We start from the raw sequence: 21,873 nt of genomic DNA, 5'->3' as shown, positions 1-21,873 counted from the left end.
AAAAGTTATAGGGGTCAGAAAATTACAATTTTAAACGTATAAATTTTCCTGCATGTAGTTATGATTTTTTCCAGAAGTCCGACAAAATCAAACCTATATAAGTAGGGGATCATTTTAATCGTATGGACCTACAGAATAAATATCAGGTGTCATTTTTACCGAAAAATTTACTACGTAGAAACGGAAGCCCCCAAAAGTTACAAAATTGTGTTTTTTCTTCAATTTTGTCGCACAATTATTTTTTTCGCCGTAGATTTTTGGGTAAAATGACTGATGTCATTACAAAGTAGAATTGGTGGCGCAAAAAATAAGCCATAATATGGATTTTTAGGTGCAAAATTTAAAGGGTTATGATTTTTTAAAGGTAAGGAGGAAAAAACGAAAGTGCAAAAAACGGAAAAACCCTCCGTCCCCAAGGGGTTAAAGGAGCATCACATGCTTGACACAATTTTATTTATCCACAATTTTGAAAGGGGCCAATAATTTTGTCCAGACCATTTTTGGAGTTTGGTGACATTGTGTCCAATTTGCTTTTTTTCCTCCTTTTTTGGTTTAGTTCCAATACACACAAAGGGAATAAACATGTGAATAGCAAAACATGTGTTACTGCAATCCTTTTCTGTGAGAAATACTTCATTTTCTAGAAAAATTTCAGGGGGGGCCAACATTTACGGCCATGACTGTATGTTTAACCCCTTAAGGACCAAGGACGTACCGGTACGTCCTTGGTCCTGCTCTTCTGATATAACGCGGGGTTACACAGTAACCCCGCGTCATATCATGGCGGGCCCGGCGTCATAGTGAAGCCGGGACCCGCCTCTAATAGCACGCAGCGCCGATCGCGGCGCCGCGCACTATTAACCCTTTAGCCGCGCGCTCAAAGCTGAGCCGTGCGGCTAAAAGTGAAAGTGAAAGTTCCCGGCTAGCTCAGTCGGGCTGTTCGGGATAGCCGCGGCTAATCGCGGCATCCCGAACAGCTGACAGGACAGCGGGAGGGCCCCTTCCTGCCTCCTCGCTGTCCGATCGCCGAATGACTGCTCAGTGCCTGAGATCCAGACATGAGCAGTCATGCGGCAGAATCGTTGATCACTGGTTTCTTATGAGAAACCAGTGATCAACATAGAAGATCAGTGTGTGCAGTGTTATAGGTCCCTATGGGATAACAATGATCAGTGTGTGCAGTGTTATAGGTCCCTATGGGATAACAATGATCAGTGTGTGCAGTGTTATAGGTCCCTATGGGATAACAATGATCAGTATAAGAGATCAGTGTGTGCAGTGTTATAGGTCCCTATGGGATAACAATGATCAGTATAAGAGATCAGTGTGTGCAGTGTTATGGGTCCCTATGGGATAACAATGATCAGTGTGTGCAGTGTTATAGGTCCCTATGGGACCTATAACACTGCAAAAAAAAAGTGAGAAAAAAAAGTGAATAAAGATCATTTAACTCCTCCCCTATTAAAAGTTTGAATCACCCCCCTTTTCCAATAAAAAAAAAAACACAGTGTAAATAAAAATAAACATATGTGGTATCACCGCGTGCGGAAATGTCCGAATTATAAAAATATATCATTAATTAAACCGCTCGGTCAATGGGGTGCGCGCAAAAAAATTCCAAAGTCCAAAATAGTGCATTTTTGGTCACTTTTTATATCATTTAAAAATGAATAAAAAGTGATCAATAAGTCCTATCAATGCAAAAATGGTACCGTTAAAAACTTCAGATCACGGCGCAAAAAATGAGCGCTCATACCGCCCCATACACGGAAAAATAAAAAAGTTATAGGGGTCAGAAGATGACAATTTTAAACGTATTAATTTTCCTGCATGTAGTTATGATTTTTTCCAGAAGTCCGACAAAATCAAACCTATATAAGTAGGGGATCATTTTAATCGTATGGACCTACAGAATACATATCAGGTGTCATTTTTACCGAAAAATTTACTACGTAGAAACGGAAGCCCCCAAAAGTTACAAAACAGCGGTTTTTTTTTCAATTTTGTCGCACAATGATTTTTTTTCCCGCTTCACCATAGATTTTTGGGCAAAATGACTGACGTCATTACAAAGTAGAATTGGTGGCGCAAAAAATAAGCCATCATATGGATTTTTAGGTGTAAATTTGAAAGAGTTATGATTTTTTAAAGGCAAGGAGCAAAAAACGAAAATGCAAAAACGGAAAAACCTCCGGTCCTTAAGGGGTTAATAAACTTTGATTTAATTCTCTACAAATATGTTTGTCTCTAATGTTGTGGCTTATGATTTTTGGTAATGTATATAGTACATAAGCTGTATCTTTTGACAATTTGAGGTATTTTGACCTACTTTTAATTGGATCTAATGTAGTAAAGGGACCTGCAGTCCTATGTAACACCACAGATAACAGTGATAACTCTCTGAGTACAGATAATGTAGTAGATGATACTTGCAGTCCCATGTAACACCACAGATTAGTGTTTCATCATAGCACATTATGTCAGTTGACCTACTATATTTGTCCTTCCTTATGTAACTCCCTGAGAACAAATAATGCAGTAGATGTGACCTGCAGTCCTATGTAACACCACAGATAACAGTGATAACTCCCTGAGAACAGATAATGTATAGATGTGACCTGCAGTCCTATGTAACACCACAGATAACACAGTGATAACTCTCTGAGTACAGATAATGTAGGAGATGTGACCTGCAGTCCTATGTAACACCACAGATAACACAGTGATAACTCCCTGAGAACAGATAATGTATAGATGTGACCTGCAGTCCTATGTAACACCACAGATAACACAGTGATAACTCTCTGAGTACAGATAATGTAGGAGATGTGACCTGCAGTCCTATGTAACACCACAGATAACACAGTGATAACTCCCTGAGAACAGATAATGTATAGATGTGACCTGCAGTCCTATGTAACACCACAGATAACACAGTGATAACTCTCTGAGTACAGATAATGTAGTAGATGGGACCTGCAGTCCTATGTAACACCACAGATAACACAGCGATAACTCTCTGAGTACAGATAATGTATGAATGTGACCTGCAGTCCTATGTAACACCATAGATAACACAGTGATAACTCTCTGAGTACAGATAATGTATAGATGTGACCTGCAGTCCTATGTAACACCATAGATAACACAGTGATAACTCTCTGAGTACAGATAATGTATAGATGTGACCTGCAGTCCTATGTAACACCACAGATAACATAGTGATAACTCTCTGAGTACAGATAATGTGGGAGATGATACTTGCAGTCCTATGTAACACCACAGATAACACAGTGATAACTCTCTGAGTACAGATAATGTAGATGTGTCCTGCAGTCCTATGTAACACCACAGATAACGCAGTGATAACTCTCTGAGTACAGATAATGTATAGATGTGACCTGCAGTCCTATGTAACACCACAGATAACAGTGATAACTCTCTGAGTACAGATAATGTATAGATGTGACCTGCAGTCCTATGTAACACCACAGATAACACAGTGATAACTCTCTGAGTACAGATAATGTAGTAGATGATACTTGCAGTCCTATGTAACACCACAGATAACACAGTGATAACTCTCTGAGTACAGATAATGTATGGATGTGACCTGCAGTCCTATGTAACACCATAGATAACACAGTGATAACTCTCTGAGTACAGATAATGTATAGATGTGACCTGCAGTCCTATGTAACACCATAGATAACACAGTGATAACTCTCTGAGTACAGATAATGTATAGATGTGACCTGCAGTCCTATGTAACACCACAGATAACACAGTGATAACTCTCTGAGTACAGATAATGTAGTAGATGATACTTGCAGTCCCATGTAACACCACAGATTAGTGTTTCATCATAGCACATTATGTCAGTTGACCTACTATATTTGTCCTTCCTTATGTGTTACTACATGTTTGGATAGATATGTCACCCACCTGTCCAGCTCCTCCCTCTCCCAGTATAATTCTCATCCCAGTTCGCACCTTCACATCCAGACCAGAGCATCATGGTGCAGACACGGCAGCGACAGAAACTTGCACGATTTGGGAGCGTGCTGTCATTATCTGGAGGACGGAGCCTGCGCAGCCGCATATGGTGGGTGCACGTCCAGCTCTGCGCTGTGTATAAAGGGGGCACCCAGCAGACTCCTCAGCGGAGAGTATAGTGCTTCAGAGGTGTAAGGAGAACAGGGTGGGAAGATTCAGAGTTGTAAGGAGGACAGGATGGGAAGATTCAGAGGTGTAAGGAGAACAGGGTGGGAAGATTGAGAGGTGTATGGAGGACAGGATGGGAAGATTCAGAGGTGTAAGGAGAACAGGGTGGGAAGATTCAGAGGTGTATGTATGGAGGACAGAGTGGGAAGATTCAGAGGTGTATGGAGGACAGAGTGGGAAGATTCAGAGGTGTATGGAGGACAGGGTGAGAAGATTCTGAGGTGTATGGAGGACAGGGTGGGAAGATTCAGAGGTGTATGGAGGACAGAGTGGGAAGATTCAGAGGTGTATGGAGGACAGGGTGAGAAGATTCTGAGGTGTATGGAGGACAGGGTGGGAAGATTCAGAGGTGTATGGAGGACAGGGTGGGAAGATTCAGAGGTGTATGTATGGAGGATAGGGTGGGAAGATTCAGAGGTGTATGTATGGAGGACAGAGTGGGAAGATTCAGAGGTGTATGTATGGAGGACAGGGTGGGAAGATTCAGAGGTGTATGGAGGACAGGGTGGGAAGATTCAGAGGTGTATGTATAGAGGACAGGGTGGGAAGATTCAGAGGTGTAAGGAACAGGGTGGGAAGATTCAGAGTTGTAAGGAGGACAGGGTGGGAAGATTCAGAGGTGTAAGGAGAACAGGGTGGGAAGATTCAGAGGTGTATGTATGGAGGACAGAGTGGGAAGATTCAGAGGTGTATGTATGTAGGACAGAGTGGGAAGATTCAGAGGTGTATGTATGTAGGACAGGGTGGGAAGATTCTGAGGTGTAAGGAGGACAGGGTGGGAAGATTCAGAGGTGTATGTATGGAGGACAGAGTGGGAAGATTCAGAGGTGTATGTATGGAGGATAGGGTGGGAAGATTCTGAGGTGTATGGAGGACAGGGTGGGAAGATTCAGAGGTGTATGGAGGACAGGGTGGGAAGATTCAGAGGTGTATGTATGGAGGACAGAGTGGGAAGATTCAGAGGTGTATGTATGTAGGACAGGGTGGGAAGATTCAGAGGTGTAAGGAGGACAGGGTGGGAAGATTCAGAGGTGTATGTATGGAGGACAGGGTGGGAAGATTCAGAGGTGTATGTATGGAGGACAGGGTGGGAAGATTCAGAGGTGTATGGAGGACAGGGTGGGAAGATTCAGAGGTGTAAGGAGGACAGGGTGGGAAGATTCAGAGGTGTAAGGAGGACAGGGTGGGAAGATTCAGAGGTGTATGGAGGACAGGGTGGGAAGCTTCAGAGGTGTATGGAGGACAGGGTGGGAAGATTCAGAGGTGTATGTATGGAGGACAGGGTGGGAAGATTCAGAGGTGTATGGAGGACAGGGTGGGAAGCTTCAGAGGTGTATTGAGGACAGGGTGGGAAGATTCAGAGGTGTATGGAGGACAGGGTGGGAAGATTCAGAGGTGTATTGAGGACAGGGTGGGAAGATTCAGAGGTGTATGGAGGACAGGGTGGGAAGCTTCAGAGGTGTAAGGAGGACAGGGTGGGAAGATTCAGAGGTGTATGGAGGACAGGGTGGGAAGATTGAGAGGTGTATGGAGGACAGGGTGAGAAGCTTCAGAGGTGTATGGAGGACAGGGTGGGAAGATTGAGAGGTGTATGGAGGACAGGGTGAGAAGCTTCAGAGGTGTATGGAGGACAGGGTGGGAAGATTCAGAGGTGTATGGAGGACAGGGTGAGAAGATTCAGAGGTTTATGGAGGACAGTGTGGGAAGCTTCAGAGGTGTATGGTGGGCAGCGTGGGAAGATTCAGAGGTGTATGAAGGACAGGGTGGGAAGATTCAGAGGTGTATGAAGGACAGGGAGGGAAGATTCAGAGGTGTATGGAGGACAGGGTGGGAAGCTTCAGAGGTGTATGGAGGACAGGCTGGGGAGATTCAGAGGTGTATGTATGGAGGACAGGGTGGGAAGATTCAGAGGTGTATGTATGGAGGACAGAGTGGGAAGATTCAGAGGTGTATGTATGGAGGACAGGGTGGGAAGATTCAGAGGTGTATGTATGGAGGACAGGGTGAGAAGCTTCAGAGGTGTATGTATGGAGGACAGGGTGGGAAGATTCAGAGGTGTATGTATGGAGGACAGGGTGGGAAGATTCAGAGGTGTATGGAGGACAGGGTGGGAAGATTCAGAGGTGTAAGGAGGACAGGGTGGGAAGCTTCAGAGGTGTATGTATGGAGGACAGGGTGGGAAGATTCAGAGGTGTATGGAGGACAGGGTGGGAAGCTTCAGAGGTGTATGGAGGACAGGGTGGGAAGATTCAGAGGTGTATGTATGGAGGACAGGGTGGGAAGATACAGAGGTGTATGGAGGACAGGGTGGGAAGCTTCAGAGGTGTATGGAGGACAGGGTGGGAAGATTCAGAGGTGTATTGAGGACAGGGTGGGAAGATTCAGAGGTGTATGGAGGACAGGGTGGGAAGCTTCAGAGGTGTAAGGAGGACAGGGTGGGAAGATTCAGAGGTGTATGGAGGACAGGGTGGGAAGATTGAGAGGTGTATGGAGGACAGGGTGAGAAGCTTCAGAGGTGTATGGAGGACAGGGTGGGAAGATTGAGAGGTGTATGGAGGACAGGGTGAGAAGCTTCAGAGGTGTATGGAGGACAGGGTGGGAAGATTCAGAGGTGTATGGAGGACAGGGTGAGAAGATTCAGAGGTTTATGGAGGACAGTGTGGGAAGCTTCAGAGGTGTATGGTGGGCAGCGTGGGAAGATTCAGAGGTGTATGAAGGACAGGGTGGGAAGATTCAGAGGTGTATGAAGGACAGGGAGGGAAGATTCAGAGGTGTATGGAGGACAGGGTGGGAAGCTTCAGAGGTGTATGGAGGACAGGCTGGGAAGATTCAGAGGTGTATGTATGGAGAACAGGGTGGGAAGATTCAGAGGTGTATGTATGGAGGACAGGGTGAGAAGATTCAGAGGTGTATGTATGGAGGACAGGGTGGGAAGCTTCAGAGGTGTATGGAGGACAGGGTGAGAAGATTCAGAGGTGTATGGAGGACAGGGTGAGAAGATTCAGAGGTGTATGTATCGAGGACAGGGTGGGAAGCTTCAGAGGTGTATGGTGGGCAGCGTGGGAAGATTCAGAGGTGTATGGAGGACAGGGTGGGAAGATTCAGAGGTGTATGAAGGATAGGGTGGGAAGATTCTGAGGTGTATGGAGGACAGGGTGGGAAGCTTCAGAGGTGTATGGAGGACAGGGTGGGAAGCTTCAGAGGTGTATGGAGGACAGGGTGAGAAGCTTTAGAGGTGTATGGAGGACAGGGTGAGAAGATTCAGAGGTGTATGTATAAAGGACAGGGTGAGAAGCTTCAGAGGTGTATGGAGGACAGGGTGAGAAGATTCAGAGGTGTATGTATAAAGGACAGGGTGAGAAGATTCAGAGGTGTATGTATGGAGGACAGGGTGGGAAGCTTCAGAGGTGTATGTATGGAGGACAGGGTGGGAAGATTCAGCGGTGTATGGAAGACAGGGTGAGAAGCTTTAGAGGTGTATGAAGGACAGGGTGAGAAGCTTTAGAGGTGTGTGGAGGACAGGATGGGAAGATTCAGAGATGTATGTAGGACAGGGTGGGAAGATTGAGAGGTGTATGGAGGACAGGGTGAGAAGATTCAGAGGTGTATGAAGGACAGGATGGGAAGCTTCAGAGGTGTATGTAGGACAGGGTGAGAAGCTTTAGAGGTGTATGGAGGACAGGGTGAGAAGCTTTTGAGGTGTATGGAGGACAGGGTGAGAAGCTTTTGAGGTGTGTGGAGGACAGGGTGGGAAGCTTTTGAGGTGTGTGGAGGACAGGGTGGGAAGATTCAGAGATGTATGTAGGACAGGGTGGGAAGATTGAGAGGTGTATGGAGGACAGGGTGAGAAGTACCCTTTTTTCACTTTAGGCCCTGCCCCCCAAAATGTCTGTGCAGATCCCTGGTGAGAAGCTATAGAGGTGTATGGAGGACAGGGTGGGAAGCGTTATAGGTGTATGGAGGACAGGTAGTTCCATCATCAGAAAAGGGTGAGAAGCTATAGAGGTGTATGGAGGACAGGTTGTTCCATCATCAGTAGTGACTGAGTGCCTTCTTCTGGATCTACACCAAAGGGTAATAGGCTGAACTGGATGGATGCAATTCAGTTTTTCTCAGCCTTACAAACTATGTAATTAGGTTCTATCATCAGTAGAAGATGAGGGGCTTTTTAGATATATGGAGGCCAGGGGGGCTTGATCAGTAGAGGTTGACAAGCTTTGGTTCTATCATCAGGAGAAGCTTTGGTGGTGTATGGAGGACCAGCGTTCTATCAGTAGAGGATGAGGGGCTTCTTTGTTCTATGGAGGACAGGTGTTTTAAACTCTTCCTTGTTCTCATCTTAAAATGTGCCTCCACTCGGGATTATGTCTACATACTGGCAGTGTATCCTACCTATACTGTGGCGTACCTGCAGCATAGCAGTAGAGTTGAATATACTGAACATTGGCTCTATGTGACTATGTCTGACCTGCCTTACAGCGGTTTGTTGTTTTTTGTGTGTGACAGAATGGTGTGGTGGACTAACCTACTCTAGAGGGTCCTGCCCTGGTATCTGCTGGGTAAATGTGCTGTGTGACTCATATAGTATCTGGTCATCATGTGGTAGAAGTTGGTAAAGTAATCCCCCCCCCCCCCATGCAGAGGAGGAAGACGGCTTGTACCTTCATGTGCTGCCAAAAGGAAGTGCACAGATGAGGAAGGTGATACCAGTTATGATGCCAGGCACTTGCTTCATAACCCTGACCTAGATACCTTCTACTATTACATAATGTTAGTTATTTTTGTATCAGTGATCAGGAGTCAGTGATCAGGAACTCAGCCAATACATATAGTAGTTACCTCCCCTATTGGTTTTTTACACCATCGCTTTGGACTCTGTTGGATGCGTTCACTTGTCCTCAGTTGGACACTATTGGATGTCCTCAGTTGGATGTGGTCACTTGTCCTCAGTTGGACACTATTGGATGTGGTCACTTGTCCTCAGTTGGACACTATTGGATGTGGTCACTTGTCCTCAGTTGGACACTATTGGATGTGGTCACTTGTCCTCAGTTGGACACTATTGGATGTGGTCACTTGTCCTCAGTTGGACACTGTTGGATGTGGTCACTTGTCCTCAGTTGGACACTGTTGGATGCGGTCACTTGTCTTCAGTTGGACACTGTTGGATGCAGTCACTTGTCCTCAGTTGGACACTATTGGGTGCGGTCACTTGTCTTCAGTTGGACACTGTTGGATGTGGTCACTTGTCCTCAGTTGGACACTGTTGGATGTGGTCACTTGTCCTCAGTTGGACACTGTTGGATGTGGTCACTTGTCCTCAGTTGGACACTATTGGGTGCGGTCACTCTTCTTCAGTTAGACACTGTTTGATGTGGTCACTTTTCCACCATTGAACCCTGTTGGGTGTGTTTGCTCATCATCAGTTTGACACTGTTGGGTACAGTCGTGTGTCCTCAGTTGGCCACTGTTGCTCAGTTGGACAATTTTGGATGTGTTCACTCTTCCACATTTGGTTTTTCTGGACACTCTTTGGAATAGTCACTCTTTCTCATTTGGACACTGTTGTTGTAGGAACTAATCTTCAATTGGACACTGTTACTCAGGGCACAGTTGTAGTTACTGGTCCTCAGTTGGACACTGTTGGGTTTAGTCACTTGTTCTCAGATGGACACTATTGGGTGTGGTCAGTCGTCACTTTTGGGAAATGTGAAGTCACTCTTCCTCAGTTAGACACTGTTGGGTGCGTTACTTATCCTCACTTGGACACTTTTACTCGGGAAACAGTTGGGTGAAGTTACTTGTCCTTAGATGGACACTGTTAGGTGTAGTTACCTGTCCTCAGATGGACATTGGTGGGTTTGCTCACTCATACTCAGTTGGACACTTTTGGGTATGTTTGCTTGTCCTTAGTTGGACACTGTTCCTCAGCACTTAGTTGGGCGTAGTCACTCTTCCTCAGTTGGACACTGTTGGTCACTCGTCCTTGGGCTGGGGTCACTGTAGTTATTTGGTCAGTGTTGAAACTAACACAGAGAAAAACGATTATAAAAAGAATTGCACATTTTTCTCTGCTTTGGACCCACTCCCAGTTTTGGTTAAAAATACTGACCACAATAATGGCCCTCATTTACTATTGCAAACCCGAAATGTTTTGTCGGGTTGTGCGCCAGATTCTAGCCATTGCGCCATGCGCCAGAATTGAAAAAAACCTGACTAACTCTCCATTTTACTAAGAAAACCTGAAAAAGGGGTGTGGCCATCAGGAAAAGGGGGCGTAGTGACCAAAAAGGGGCATGTTTCCAACATTTTCACAAAAACCCAACATATTTAGTAAGGTTTCCACAGAAAATGTGGTGGATTTCAGCTGAGAAAAACAGATCAGAGCATGTGTAAAAAAAAAAAAAAAAAAAAGCAAAATGTAGGGAAAGTGGAAAATGTAGGGAAACCTTAGTAAAAAACATGGAAAATAAATTGTAGGGAATTAAAACCCACAAAGAAACCTACACATCAGGGCCAATATGTGTGAACCCAGCCTTTGTTCGACATTGTTGTTCAGGACTTTGTTGGGTGTAGTCTCGTGGCCTCATTCCTGCATCCCTGGCTTCAGGGATTATGGGAGTGATATGTTGTGGGGGAGATAAATAAAAACTTAGATAAGACAGTCTAAGGCCCCTATTACATGGGATGACTATCCTCTGAACAGGCCCCTATTACATGGGATGAATATCCTCTGAACAGGCCCCTAATACATGGGATGCCTATCCTCTGAACAGGTCCCTAATACATGGGATGACTATCCTCTGAACAGGCCCCTAATACATGGGATGACTATCCTCTGAACAGGCCCCTAATACATGGGATGACTATCCTCTGAACAGGCCCCTAATACATGGGATGACTATCCTCTGAACAGGCCCCTAATACATGGGATGACTATCCTCTGAACAGGCCCCTAATACATGGGATGGCTATCCTCTGAACAGGCCCCTAATACATGGGATGACTATCCTCTGAACAGGCCCCTAATACATGGGATGACTATCCTCTGAACAGGCCCCTAATACATGGGATGACTATCCTCTGAACAGGCCCCTAATACATGGGATGACTATCCTCTGAACAGGCCCCTAATACATGGGATGACTATCCTCTGAACAGGCCCCTAATACATGGGATGACTATCCTCTGAACAGGCCCCTAATACATGGGGCGATTATCAGCTGAACAGGCAAATATCTTCTTGTGTAATAGGGCCAACAATCATTGTCAGATTGCTCGCTGGTTGTCTGATTGCTCGCTGGTTGTCTGATTGCTCGCTGGTTGTCTGATTGCTCGCTGGTTGTCTAATGGCTCGTTGGTTGTCTGATGGCTCGCTCGTTGTCTGATGGCTCGCTCGTTGTCTGATGGCTCGCTCGCTGTCTGATGGCTCGCTCGCTGTCTGATGGCTCGCTCGCTGTCTGATGGCTCGCTCGTTGTCTGATGGCTCGCTCGTTGTCTGATGGCTCGCCCGTTGTCTGATGGCTCGCTGGTTGTCTAATGGCTCGTTGGTTGTCTGATGGCTTGCTTGTTGTCTGATGGCTCGTTGGTTGTCTGATGGCTCGCTCGTTGTCTGATGGCTCGCTCGTTGTCTGATGGCTCCCACGTTGTCTGATGGCTCGCTCGTTGTCTGATGGCTCGCTCGTTGTCTGATGGCTCGCTCGCTGTCTGATGGCTCGCTCGCTGTCTGATGGCTCGCTCGCTGTCTGATGGCTCGCTGGTTGTCTGATTGCTCGCTGGTTGTCTGATTGCTCGCTGGTTGTCTGATTGCTCGCTGGTTGTCTGATTGCTCGTTGGTTGTCTATTGGCTCGTTGGTTGTCTGATGGCTTGCTCGTTGTCTGATGGCTCGTTGGTTGTCTGATGGCTCGTTGGTTCTCTGATGGCTCGCTCGTTGTCTGATGGCTCGCTCGTTGTCTGATGGCTCGCTCGCTGTCTGATGGCTCGCTCGTTGTCTGATGGCTCGTTGGTTGTCTGATGGCTCGCTCGCTGTCTGATGGCTCGCTAGTTGTCTGATGGCTCGCTAGTTGTCTGATGACTCGCTAGTTGTCTGATGACTCGCTCGCTGTCTGATGGCTCGCTCGTTGTCTGATGGCTCGCTCGTTGTCTGATGGCTCGCTCATTGTCTGATGGCTCGCTCCTACTCCTAACACCCCTCCTGCCCTTAAAAAAGATTTCCAAGCTTAAAAAACCTCTGTATCATACCTTTAGCCTGTATCAAACATTGTGTGAGCTCTCAGCAGCAGAAAGTGGCCGTTTCCCAGCAGGCATGACATCACTGAAGTCTGTGAGAGCTGTGCCTCACCATGCCCCGCACGCACTTCCTGAGTTTAGTCTCCTGCCAGGCTGGGAGGAGACCAAACTAACTGTTTGACTTGCAGCAGGGAACAGAACAGAGCCACCTAGTGGCCATTTTTTCAATCACATTTTCAATCACAGCAATTTTAACAGCAAGTAAATAGCAAAGTGTCTTATAATTACATAAGAAACAATATATTAAAAGTTAAGTTTGGTGACGGGTTCTCTTTAAAACCATAAGCGAGCCATCAGACAACCAGCGAGCCATCAGACGAGTGAGCAATCAGACAGCGAGCGAGTCATCAGACAACCAGCGAGCAATCAGTAAACGACCTTTTCATCTAAACCACTCCCACGTTTCATTAAACAATGTCTTTAATTTGATTTAAATATCTGGCTAATAATACTTGTGTCAGGTTTGCTTTTGCTTTTGTTTTTTTCACAATTTTGATAAAAGAAGAAGTAAGGGGGCGGCGCTACTGTGAAAATGTAGCAATATGCACAACAGCAGAGGGTTTGCTGCAATGTGATGGGGGTGCAGCTCTAAGTCCACACAAATACGAACGTAAAAACAGAGATTGTCGCGGCACCTGTAAAACTGCAAAACGTTATTGTTCAATCCATTAAAAGCGAGGCGGGGGAGGGGAGGAGAGTGTTCAGCCGGTGCTGACTGAGCGGGACGCATAGCGCGCATACTTTTATTTATCTCCCTCAAGTATATTGTGAAGGGTCCAGGGATGATAAAGTCCTAGAGGAGACAAATAAATCTGCCTGCTCCTAAAATCTGGTCTGGCTCTGGTTTTTCGGCCAGGAATGTGAACTTGGCCTTAGATGCACCAAATATTCTTGCACACATTTTTGGCGAAAAATAATCGTCTTAAAGGTCCATTTACATAGGTGGAGTATTTGCTGCCAAAAAATCTGCAGTGGATTTTGCCTTCATCGCCTCCAATGGGTCTGCGGCAAATCCGCAAGTCTGCCACTATTGCGCATTTTCTGCGGACCCATTAAAGTAAAGTAAATAGTAGGAATGACGCGGTGAAAAATCCGCAGGAAATCTGCCCTTGTGAATGGACCATTAGGCTTTGTTCACACAGCGGGATTTCCGAGTGGAATTCCAGGGGAATACTCAGCTCGGAAATTGTGCTGCAGCAGAGTCCTATTGATTTTAATCTGCTCACAGCAGAAGTTCTGTCACGGAAATCCCGATTCCGGCATCCGCAGAAACATTAAACCTTTGCAATGTTTCCTTGGATTTTGTTTGGAAATGCATTACGATTTACGGAGACGGCACACTTCCGAGTCATCGTAGTGCCGCCGCATTAAAGGAGTACTCCGGTGAAAAACTTTTTTTTAAATCAGCTGGTGGCAGAAAGTTAAACATATTTGTAAATTACTTCTATTAAAAAATCTTAATCCTTCCTATACTTATTAGCTGCTGAATACTACAGCGGAAATTCTTTTCTTTTTGAAACACGAGAACAGTGCTCTCTGCTGACATCTCTGTCCATTTTAGGAACTGTCCAGAACAGCATATGTTTGCTATGGGGATTTCCTTTTACTCTGGACAGTTCCTAAAATGGACAGAGATGTCAGCAGAGAGCACTGTGCTCATGTTGTCAGCAGAGAGCTCTGTGTTTCAAACGGAAAAGAATTTCCTCTGTAGTATTCAGCAGCTAATAAGTACAGGAAGGATTAAGATTTTTTTTATAGAAGTAATTTACAAATCTGTTTAACTTTCTGGCACCAGTTGATAAAAAAAAAAAAAAAGTTTTTCACCGGAGTACCCCTTTAAGTAACTGTGCAGAATGTCCGCCCGGCATTTTCGGCCTTTTTGCTGCAGTTTTTTCACAGAGGAGCTACCAAATCTTAGGCTTTGTTCACACCCCATTTTTTTGGAGCCTAATTTTGAGCCTTAAAGGGATACTCCGCCCCTAGACATCTTATCCCCTATTCAAAGGATAGGGAATAAGATGTTTGATCGCAGGGGTTCCGCTGCTGGGGTCCCCCGCTATCTCCCTGCTGCACCCGGCATTCGTTTAGAGAGTCGGGTGCAGCGCCGGAGGCTCGTGACGCCACAGTCACTCCCTGTTTATGATGTCACGGTCACGCCCCCTCAATGCAAGTCTATGGGAGGGGGCGTGACGGACGTCACGCCCCCTCCCATACACTTGCTTTGAGGGGACGTGGCCGTGACATCACGAACGGGCGTGGCTGCGACGTCACGAGCCTCCACCCCGCATCGCTTCGTGCATCGGATGTCTGGGGTGACGCAGCCAGAGACTCCGCCCCTAGACATCTTATCCCCTATCCAAAGGAGTGTTTGTTTGCTCATTTATAGATGATCCCTAATCCTATTACAATGGCTATAATTGAATAGGGCCCTACGGCTACCACACACACACGTCTGACAAATACCGCCAACGTATGTACCAAAATAATACCAAATACCATACGCCCATAGCAACAATTCAGATGGCTTCTTTCATATTTTCATTTTTAAAATGAAAGTAGCAGTCTGATTGGTTGCTATGGGCAACTGTTGCGCTTCTCCTCTGCACAGGTTGTGATGAATCTCCCCCCACAGACCTGTACCACCCCAGACGTCACTTATATACTTTTGTGGGGAAAAAATACATATAGGTTCGTATAGATCATTTTTCTTGTGGTACAGTAAAGTGAAGTGCGCAGAACTTTTTTTTTTTATATACCACTTAAAAAATCGTAGCTAATTGTACAGGGGATAAAACTTGACCAAAAATGACATAATGGAGGTATGAAAAAAAAAAAAAGACAAAAACCGTCTTATAGATGCAATTTTTTTTTAAAAACGCATTCAATTTTACCCTTTGATTTTAGGCCTTCTGGGAGTGATACATTGTGGTTGTGGGGATTAGATTGTGAGCTCCTGGGGTCAGGGATGATGGGAGTGATACATTGTATGTGATAGGAGATTAGATTGTGAGCTCCTGGGGTCAGGGATGATGGGAGTGATACATTGTATGTGATAGGAGATTAGATTGTGAGCTCCTGGGGTCAGGGATGATGGGAGTGATACATTGTATGTGATAGGAGATTAGATTGTGAGCTCCTGGGGTCAGGGATGATGGGAGTGATACATTGTATGTGATAGGAGATTAGATTGTGAGCTCCTGGGGTCAGGGATGATGGGAGTGATACATTGTATGTGATAGGAGATTAGATTGTGAGCTCCTGGGGTCAGGGATGATGGGAGTGATACATTGTATGTGATAGGAGATTAGATTGTGAGCTCCTGGGGTCAGGGATGATGGGAGTGATACATTGTATGTGATAGGAGATTAGATTGTGAGCTCCTGGGGTCAGGGATGATGGGAGTGATACATTGTATGTGATAGGAGATTAGATTGTGAGCTCCTGGGGTCAGGGATGATGGGAGTGATACATTGTATGTGATAGGAGATTAGATTGTGAGCTCCTGGGGTCAGGGATGATGGGAGTGATACACTGTGTGAGATAGGAGATTAGATTGTGAGCTCCTGGGGTCAGGGATGATGGGAGTGATACATTGTATGATAGGAGATTAGATTGTGAGCTCCTGGGGTCAGGGATGATGGGAGTGATACATTGTATGATAGGAGATTAGATTGTGAGCTCCTGGGGTCAGGGATGATGGGAGTGATACATTGTATGTGATAGGAGATTAGATTGTGAGCTCCTGGGGTCAGGGATGATGGGAGTGATACATTGTATGTGATAGGAGATTAGATTGTGAGCTCCTGGGGTCAGGGATGATGGGAGTGATACATTGTATGTGATAGATTAGATTGTGAGCTCCTGGGGTCAGGGATGATGGGAGTGATACATTGTGGTTATGGGGATTAGATTGTGAGCTCCTGGGGTCAGGGATGATGGGAGTGATACATTGTATGTGATAGGAGATTAGATTGTGAGCTCCTGGGGTCAGGGATGATGGGAGTGATACATTGTATGATAGGAGATTAGATTGTGAGCTCCTGGGGTCAGGGATGATGGGAGTGATACATTGTATGATAGGAGATTAGATTGTGAGCTCCTGGGGTCAGGGATGATGGGAGTGATACATTGTATGTGATAGGAGATTAGATTGTGAGCTCCTGGGGTCAGGGATGATGGGAGTGATACATTGTATGTGATAGGAGATTAGATTGTGAGCTCCTGGGGTCAGGGATGATGGGAGTGATACATTGTATGTGATAGATTAGATTGTGAGCTCCTGGGGTCAGGGATGATGGGAGTGATACATTGTGGTTATGGGGATTAGATTGTGAGCTCCTGGGGTCAGGGATGATGGGAGTGATACATTGTATGTGATAGGAGATTAGATTGTGAGCTCCTGGGGTCAGGGATGATGGGAGTGATACATTGTATGATAGGAGATTAGATTGTGAGCTCCTGGGGTAGGGAGGGATTGGGAGTGATACATTGTATGTGATAGATTAGATTGTGAGCTCCTGGGGTCAGGGATGATGGGAGTGATACATTGTATGTGATAGGAGATTAGATTGTGAGCTCCTGGGGTCAGGGATGATGGTTGTGATACATTGTGGTTGTGGGGATTAGATAGTGAGCTCCTGGGGTCAGGGATGATGGGAGTGATACATTGTATGATAGGAGATTAGATTGTGAGCTCCTGGGGTCAGGGATGATGGTTGTGATACATTGTGGTTGTGGGGATTAGATAGTGAGCTCCTGGGGTCAGGGATGATGGGAGTGATACATTGTATGATAGGAGATTAGATTGTGAGCTCCTGGGGTCAGGGATGATGGTTGTGATACATTGTGGTTGTGGGGATTCGATTGTGAGCTCCTGGGGTCAGGGATGATGGGAGTGATACATTGTATGTGATAGATTAGATTGTGAGCTCCTGGGGTCGGGGATGATGGGAGTGATACATTGTATGATAGGAGATTAGATAGTGAGCTCCTGGGGTCAGGGATGATGGTTGTGATACATTGTATGATAGGAGATTAGATTGTGAGCTCCTGGGGTCAGGGATGATGGGAGTGATACATTGTATGATAGGAGATTAGATTGTGAGCTCCTGGGGTCAGGGATGATGGGAGTGATACATTGTGGTTGTGGGGATTAGATAGTGAGCTCCTGGGGTCAGGGATGATGGTTGTGATACATTGTGGTTGTGGGGATTAGATAGTGAGCTCTTGGGGTCAGGGATGATGGGAGTGATACATTGTATGATAGGAGATTAGATTGTGAGCTCCTGGGGTCAGGGATGATGGGAGTGATACATTGTGGTTGTGGGGATTAGATAGTGAGCTCCTGGGGTCAGGGATGATGGTTGTGATACATTGTATGATAGGTGATTAGATTGTGAGCTCCTGGGGTCAGGGATGATGGTTGTGATACATTGTGGTTGTGGGGATTAGATAGTGAGCTCCTGGGGTCAGGGCCATGTTTTGTGTGCTCCCTGTGTATTTACAGACACTCCCTCCTGTCTCGGGGATGAAGCCACCTCCATACAGTCCTGGTTCACATGAGTCTATCACATTCCTGGTGTCTCTCCACCCCGAGCCTGACTCACTGGCTGTTCTTATTGTGCCTCGCGCCTCCTCCTGCCTCACAGTGTCTCCTCGGCTCATGCTCCCTCCTCTGCTTGCTCCTCCACTTCTCTAATGGAAGTTCTTCTTCCTAGGACCAAGCTGTTTGGCTGGAGGGACTCGGTCAGCAAGATGGCAAGCGACAACGTCAAGTCCCCGCACTCCCTGCTGGACCTGGACTTCCAGTGTAAGTGATGCTTCCCCTATAACCCTCACCAGATACAGAGACCACCCTATAGGGTCCTGTGATGTATAAAGTTGTGTATAGGACCGTACAATACCCTTCCTAGGATAGGACTGGATTAGTTTTAATAACTTTGTATGGGTCAGCGTGTTGGTGTGGTGTGTGTATATACTGTGTATGTGTATATATATATATATATATATATATATATATATATATAATGTGTGTGTATAGGGAGATTTATCAAAACCTGTGCAGAGGAAAAGTAGAGCAGTTGCTCATAGCAACCAATCTTGTTGCTATGGGAACTGGTCAGATTTTTCTCTGCACAATTTTAGAGAAATCTCCCCAATAGAGTGATATATATTGTCCAGTATGCTGTAATGCCTAGTATATATTGTGTATAGGGTGATGTGTAGAGCTCAGTATATATTGTGTATAGGGTGATGTATAGAGCCTAGTATATACTGTGTATAGTGTGATGTATAGAGCCTAGTATATACTGTGTATAGTGTGCTGTATAGAGCTCAGTATATATTGTGTATAGGGAGATGTATAGAGCCCAGTATATATTGTGTATAGGGTGATGTATAGAGCCCAGTATATATTGTGTATAGGGTGATGTATAGAGCCCAGTATATATTGTGTATAGGGTGATGTATAGAGCCTAGTATATACTGTGTATAGTGTGCTGTATAGAGCTCAGTATATATTGTGTATAGGGAGATGTATAGAGCCCAGTATATCTTGTGTATAGGGTGATGTATAGAGCCCAGTATATATTGTGTATAGGGTGATGTATAGAGCCTAGTATATACTGTGTATAGTGTGCTGTATAGAGCTCAGTATATATTGTGTATAGGGTGATGTATAGAGCCCAGTATATCTTGTGTATAGGGTGATGTATAGTATGCTGCATAGAGCTCAGTATATGTTGTGTATAGGATGATGTATAGAGCTCAGTATATATTGTGTATAGGGTGATGTATAGAGCTCAGTATATATTGTGTATAGGGTGATGTATAGAGCCCAGTATATGTTGTGTATAGGGTGATGTATAGAGCCCAGTATATATTGTGTATAGGGTGATGTATAGAGCCCAGTATATATTGTGTATAGGGTGATGTATAGAGCCCAGTATATATTGTGTATAGGGTGATGTATAGAGCCTAGTATATACTGTGTATAGTGTGCTGTATAGAGCTCAGTATATATTGTGTAGGGTGATGTATAGAGCCCAGTATATATTGTGTATAGGGTGATGTATAGAGCCCAGTATATATTGTGTATAGGGTGATGTATAGAGCCCAGTATATATTGTGTATAGGGTGATGTATATAGCCCAGTATATATTGTGTATAGGGTGATGTATAGAGCCCAGTATATGTTGTGTATAGGGTGATGTATAGAGCCCAGTATATATTGTGTAGGGTGATGTATAGTATGCTGTATAGAGCTCAGTATATATTGTGTATAGGGGGATGTATAGAGCTCAGTATATATTGTGTATAGGGTGATGTATAGTATGCTGTATAGAGCCCAGTATATATTGTGTATAGGGTGATGTATAGAGCTCAGTATATATTGTGTATAGGGTGATGTATAGAGCCCAGTATATATTGTGTAGGGTGATGTATAGAGCCCAGTATATATTGTGTATAGGGTGATGTATAGTATGCTGCATAGAGCTCAGTATATATTGTGTATAGGGTGATGTATAGAGCCCAGTATATATTGTGTATAGGGCGATGTATAGAGCCCAGTATATATTGTGTATAGGGTGATGTATAGAGCCCAGTATATATTGTGTATAGGGTGATGTATAGAGCCCAGTATATATTGTGTATAGGGTGATGTATAGAGCCCAGTATATGTTGTGTATAGGGTGATGTATAGAGCCCAGTATATATTGTGTATAGGGTGATGTATAGAGCCCAGTATATGTTGTGTATAGGGTGATGTATAGAGCCCAGTATATATTGTGTAGGGTGATGTATAGTATGCTGTATAGAGCTCAGTATATATTGTGTATAGGGGGATGTATAGAGCCCAGTATATATTGTGTATAGGGTGATGTATAGTATGCTGTATAGAGCCCAGTATATATTGTGTATAGGGTGATGTATAGAGCTCAGTATATATTGTGTATAGGATGATGTATAGAGCTCAGTATATATTGTGTATAGGGTGATGTATAGAGCTCAGTATATGTTGTGTATAGGATGATGTATAGAGCTCAGTATATATTGTGTATAGGGTGATGTATAGAGCCCAGTATATATTGTGTAGGGTGATGTATAGAGCCCAGTAAATATTGTGTATAGGGTGATGTATAGTATGCTGCATAGAGCTCAGTATATATTGTGTATAGGGTGATGTATAGAGCCCAGTATATATTGTGTATAGGGTGATGTATAGAGCCCAGTATATATTGTGTATAGGGTGATGTATAGAGCCCAGTATATGTTGTGTATAGGGTGATGTATAGAGCCCAGTATATATTGTGTAGGGTGATGTATAGTATGCTGTATAGAGCTCAGTATATATTGTGTATAGGGGGATGTATAGAGCCCAGTATATATTGTGTATAGGGTGATGTATAGAGCCCTGTATATGTTGTGTATAGGGTGATGTATAGAGCTCAGTATATATTGTGTATAGGGTTATGTATAGAGCCCAGTATATGTTGTGTATAGGGTGATGTATAGATCTCAGTATATATTGTGTATAGGGTGATGTATAGAGCCCTGTATATATTGTGTATAGGGTTATGTATAGAGCCCAGTATATATTGTGTATAGGGTGATGTATAGAGCCCAGTATATGTTGTGTATAGGGTGATGTATAGAGCCCAGTATATATTGTGTATAGTGTGCTGTATAGAGCCCAGTATATGTTGTGTATAGGGTGATGTATAGAGCCCAGTATATATTGTGTATAGGGTGATGTATAGAGCCCAGTATATCTTGTGTATAGGGTGATGTATAGAGCCCTGTATATATTGTGTATAGGGTTATGTATAGAGCCCAGTATATATTGTGTATAGGGTGATGTATAGAGCCCAGTATATGTTGTGTATAGGGTGATGTATAGAGCCCAGTATATATTGTGTATAGTGTGCTGTATAGAGCCCAGTATATGTTGTGTATAGGGTGATGTATAGAGCCCAGTATATATTGTGTATAGGGTGATGTATAGAGCCCAGTATATCTTGTGTATAGGGTGATGTATAGTATGCTGCATAGAGCTCAGTATATGTTGTGTATAGGATGATGTATAGAGCTCAGTATATATTGTGTATAGGGTGATGTATAGAGCTCAGTATATATTGTGTATAGGGTGATGTATAGAGCCCAGTATATGTTGTGTATAGGGTGATGTGTAGAGCTCAGTATATATTGAGTATAGGGTGATGTATAGAGCCCAGTATATATTGTGTATAGGGTGATGTATAGAGCCCAGTATATATTGTGTATAGGGTGATGTATAGAGCCCAGTATATATTGTGTATAGGGTGCTGTATAGTATGCTGTATAGAGCTCAGTATATGTTG

General features: G+C 44.5%; 1 protein-coding gene across 5 annotated transcripts in view; it reads left to right on the top strand.

Annotated features, from left to right (window-relative positions):
• PPP1R13L (protein phosphatase 1 regulatory subunit 13 like) overlaps positions 1–21,873 on the top strand; it is a 64,131-nt gene that overhangs the window by 29,059 nt on the left and 13,199 nt on the right. For 2 of the 5 annotated variants that reach the window (XM_056540677.1, XM_056540679.1), the window contains exon 2: positions 18,232–18,323. In XM_056540677.1, the coding sequence (XP_056396652.1) occupies positions 18,269–18,323 (55 nt within the window). In that variant the 5' untranslated portion in view covers positions 18,232–18,268. Of the gene's footprint in view, positions 1–14,842; positions 14,985–15,070; positions 15,203–18,003; positions 18,324–21,873 lie in introns of those variants that run through there. The other 3 variants (XM_056540678.1, XM_056540675.1, XM_056540676.1) reach the window with 3 other exon arrangements.

The sequence above is a fragment of the Hyla sarda genome, chromosome 9 (genome assembly GCF_029499605.1).
Source record: "Hyla sarda isolate aHylSar1 chromosome 9, aHylSar1.hap1, whole genome shotgun sequence".
In the NCBI taxonomy this organism is placed as follows: domain Eukaryota; kingdom Metazoa; phylum Chordata; class Amphibia; order Anura; family Hylidae; genus Hyla; species Hyla sarda.
This window is presented reverse-complemented; position numbering and strand designations above follow the sequence as displayed.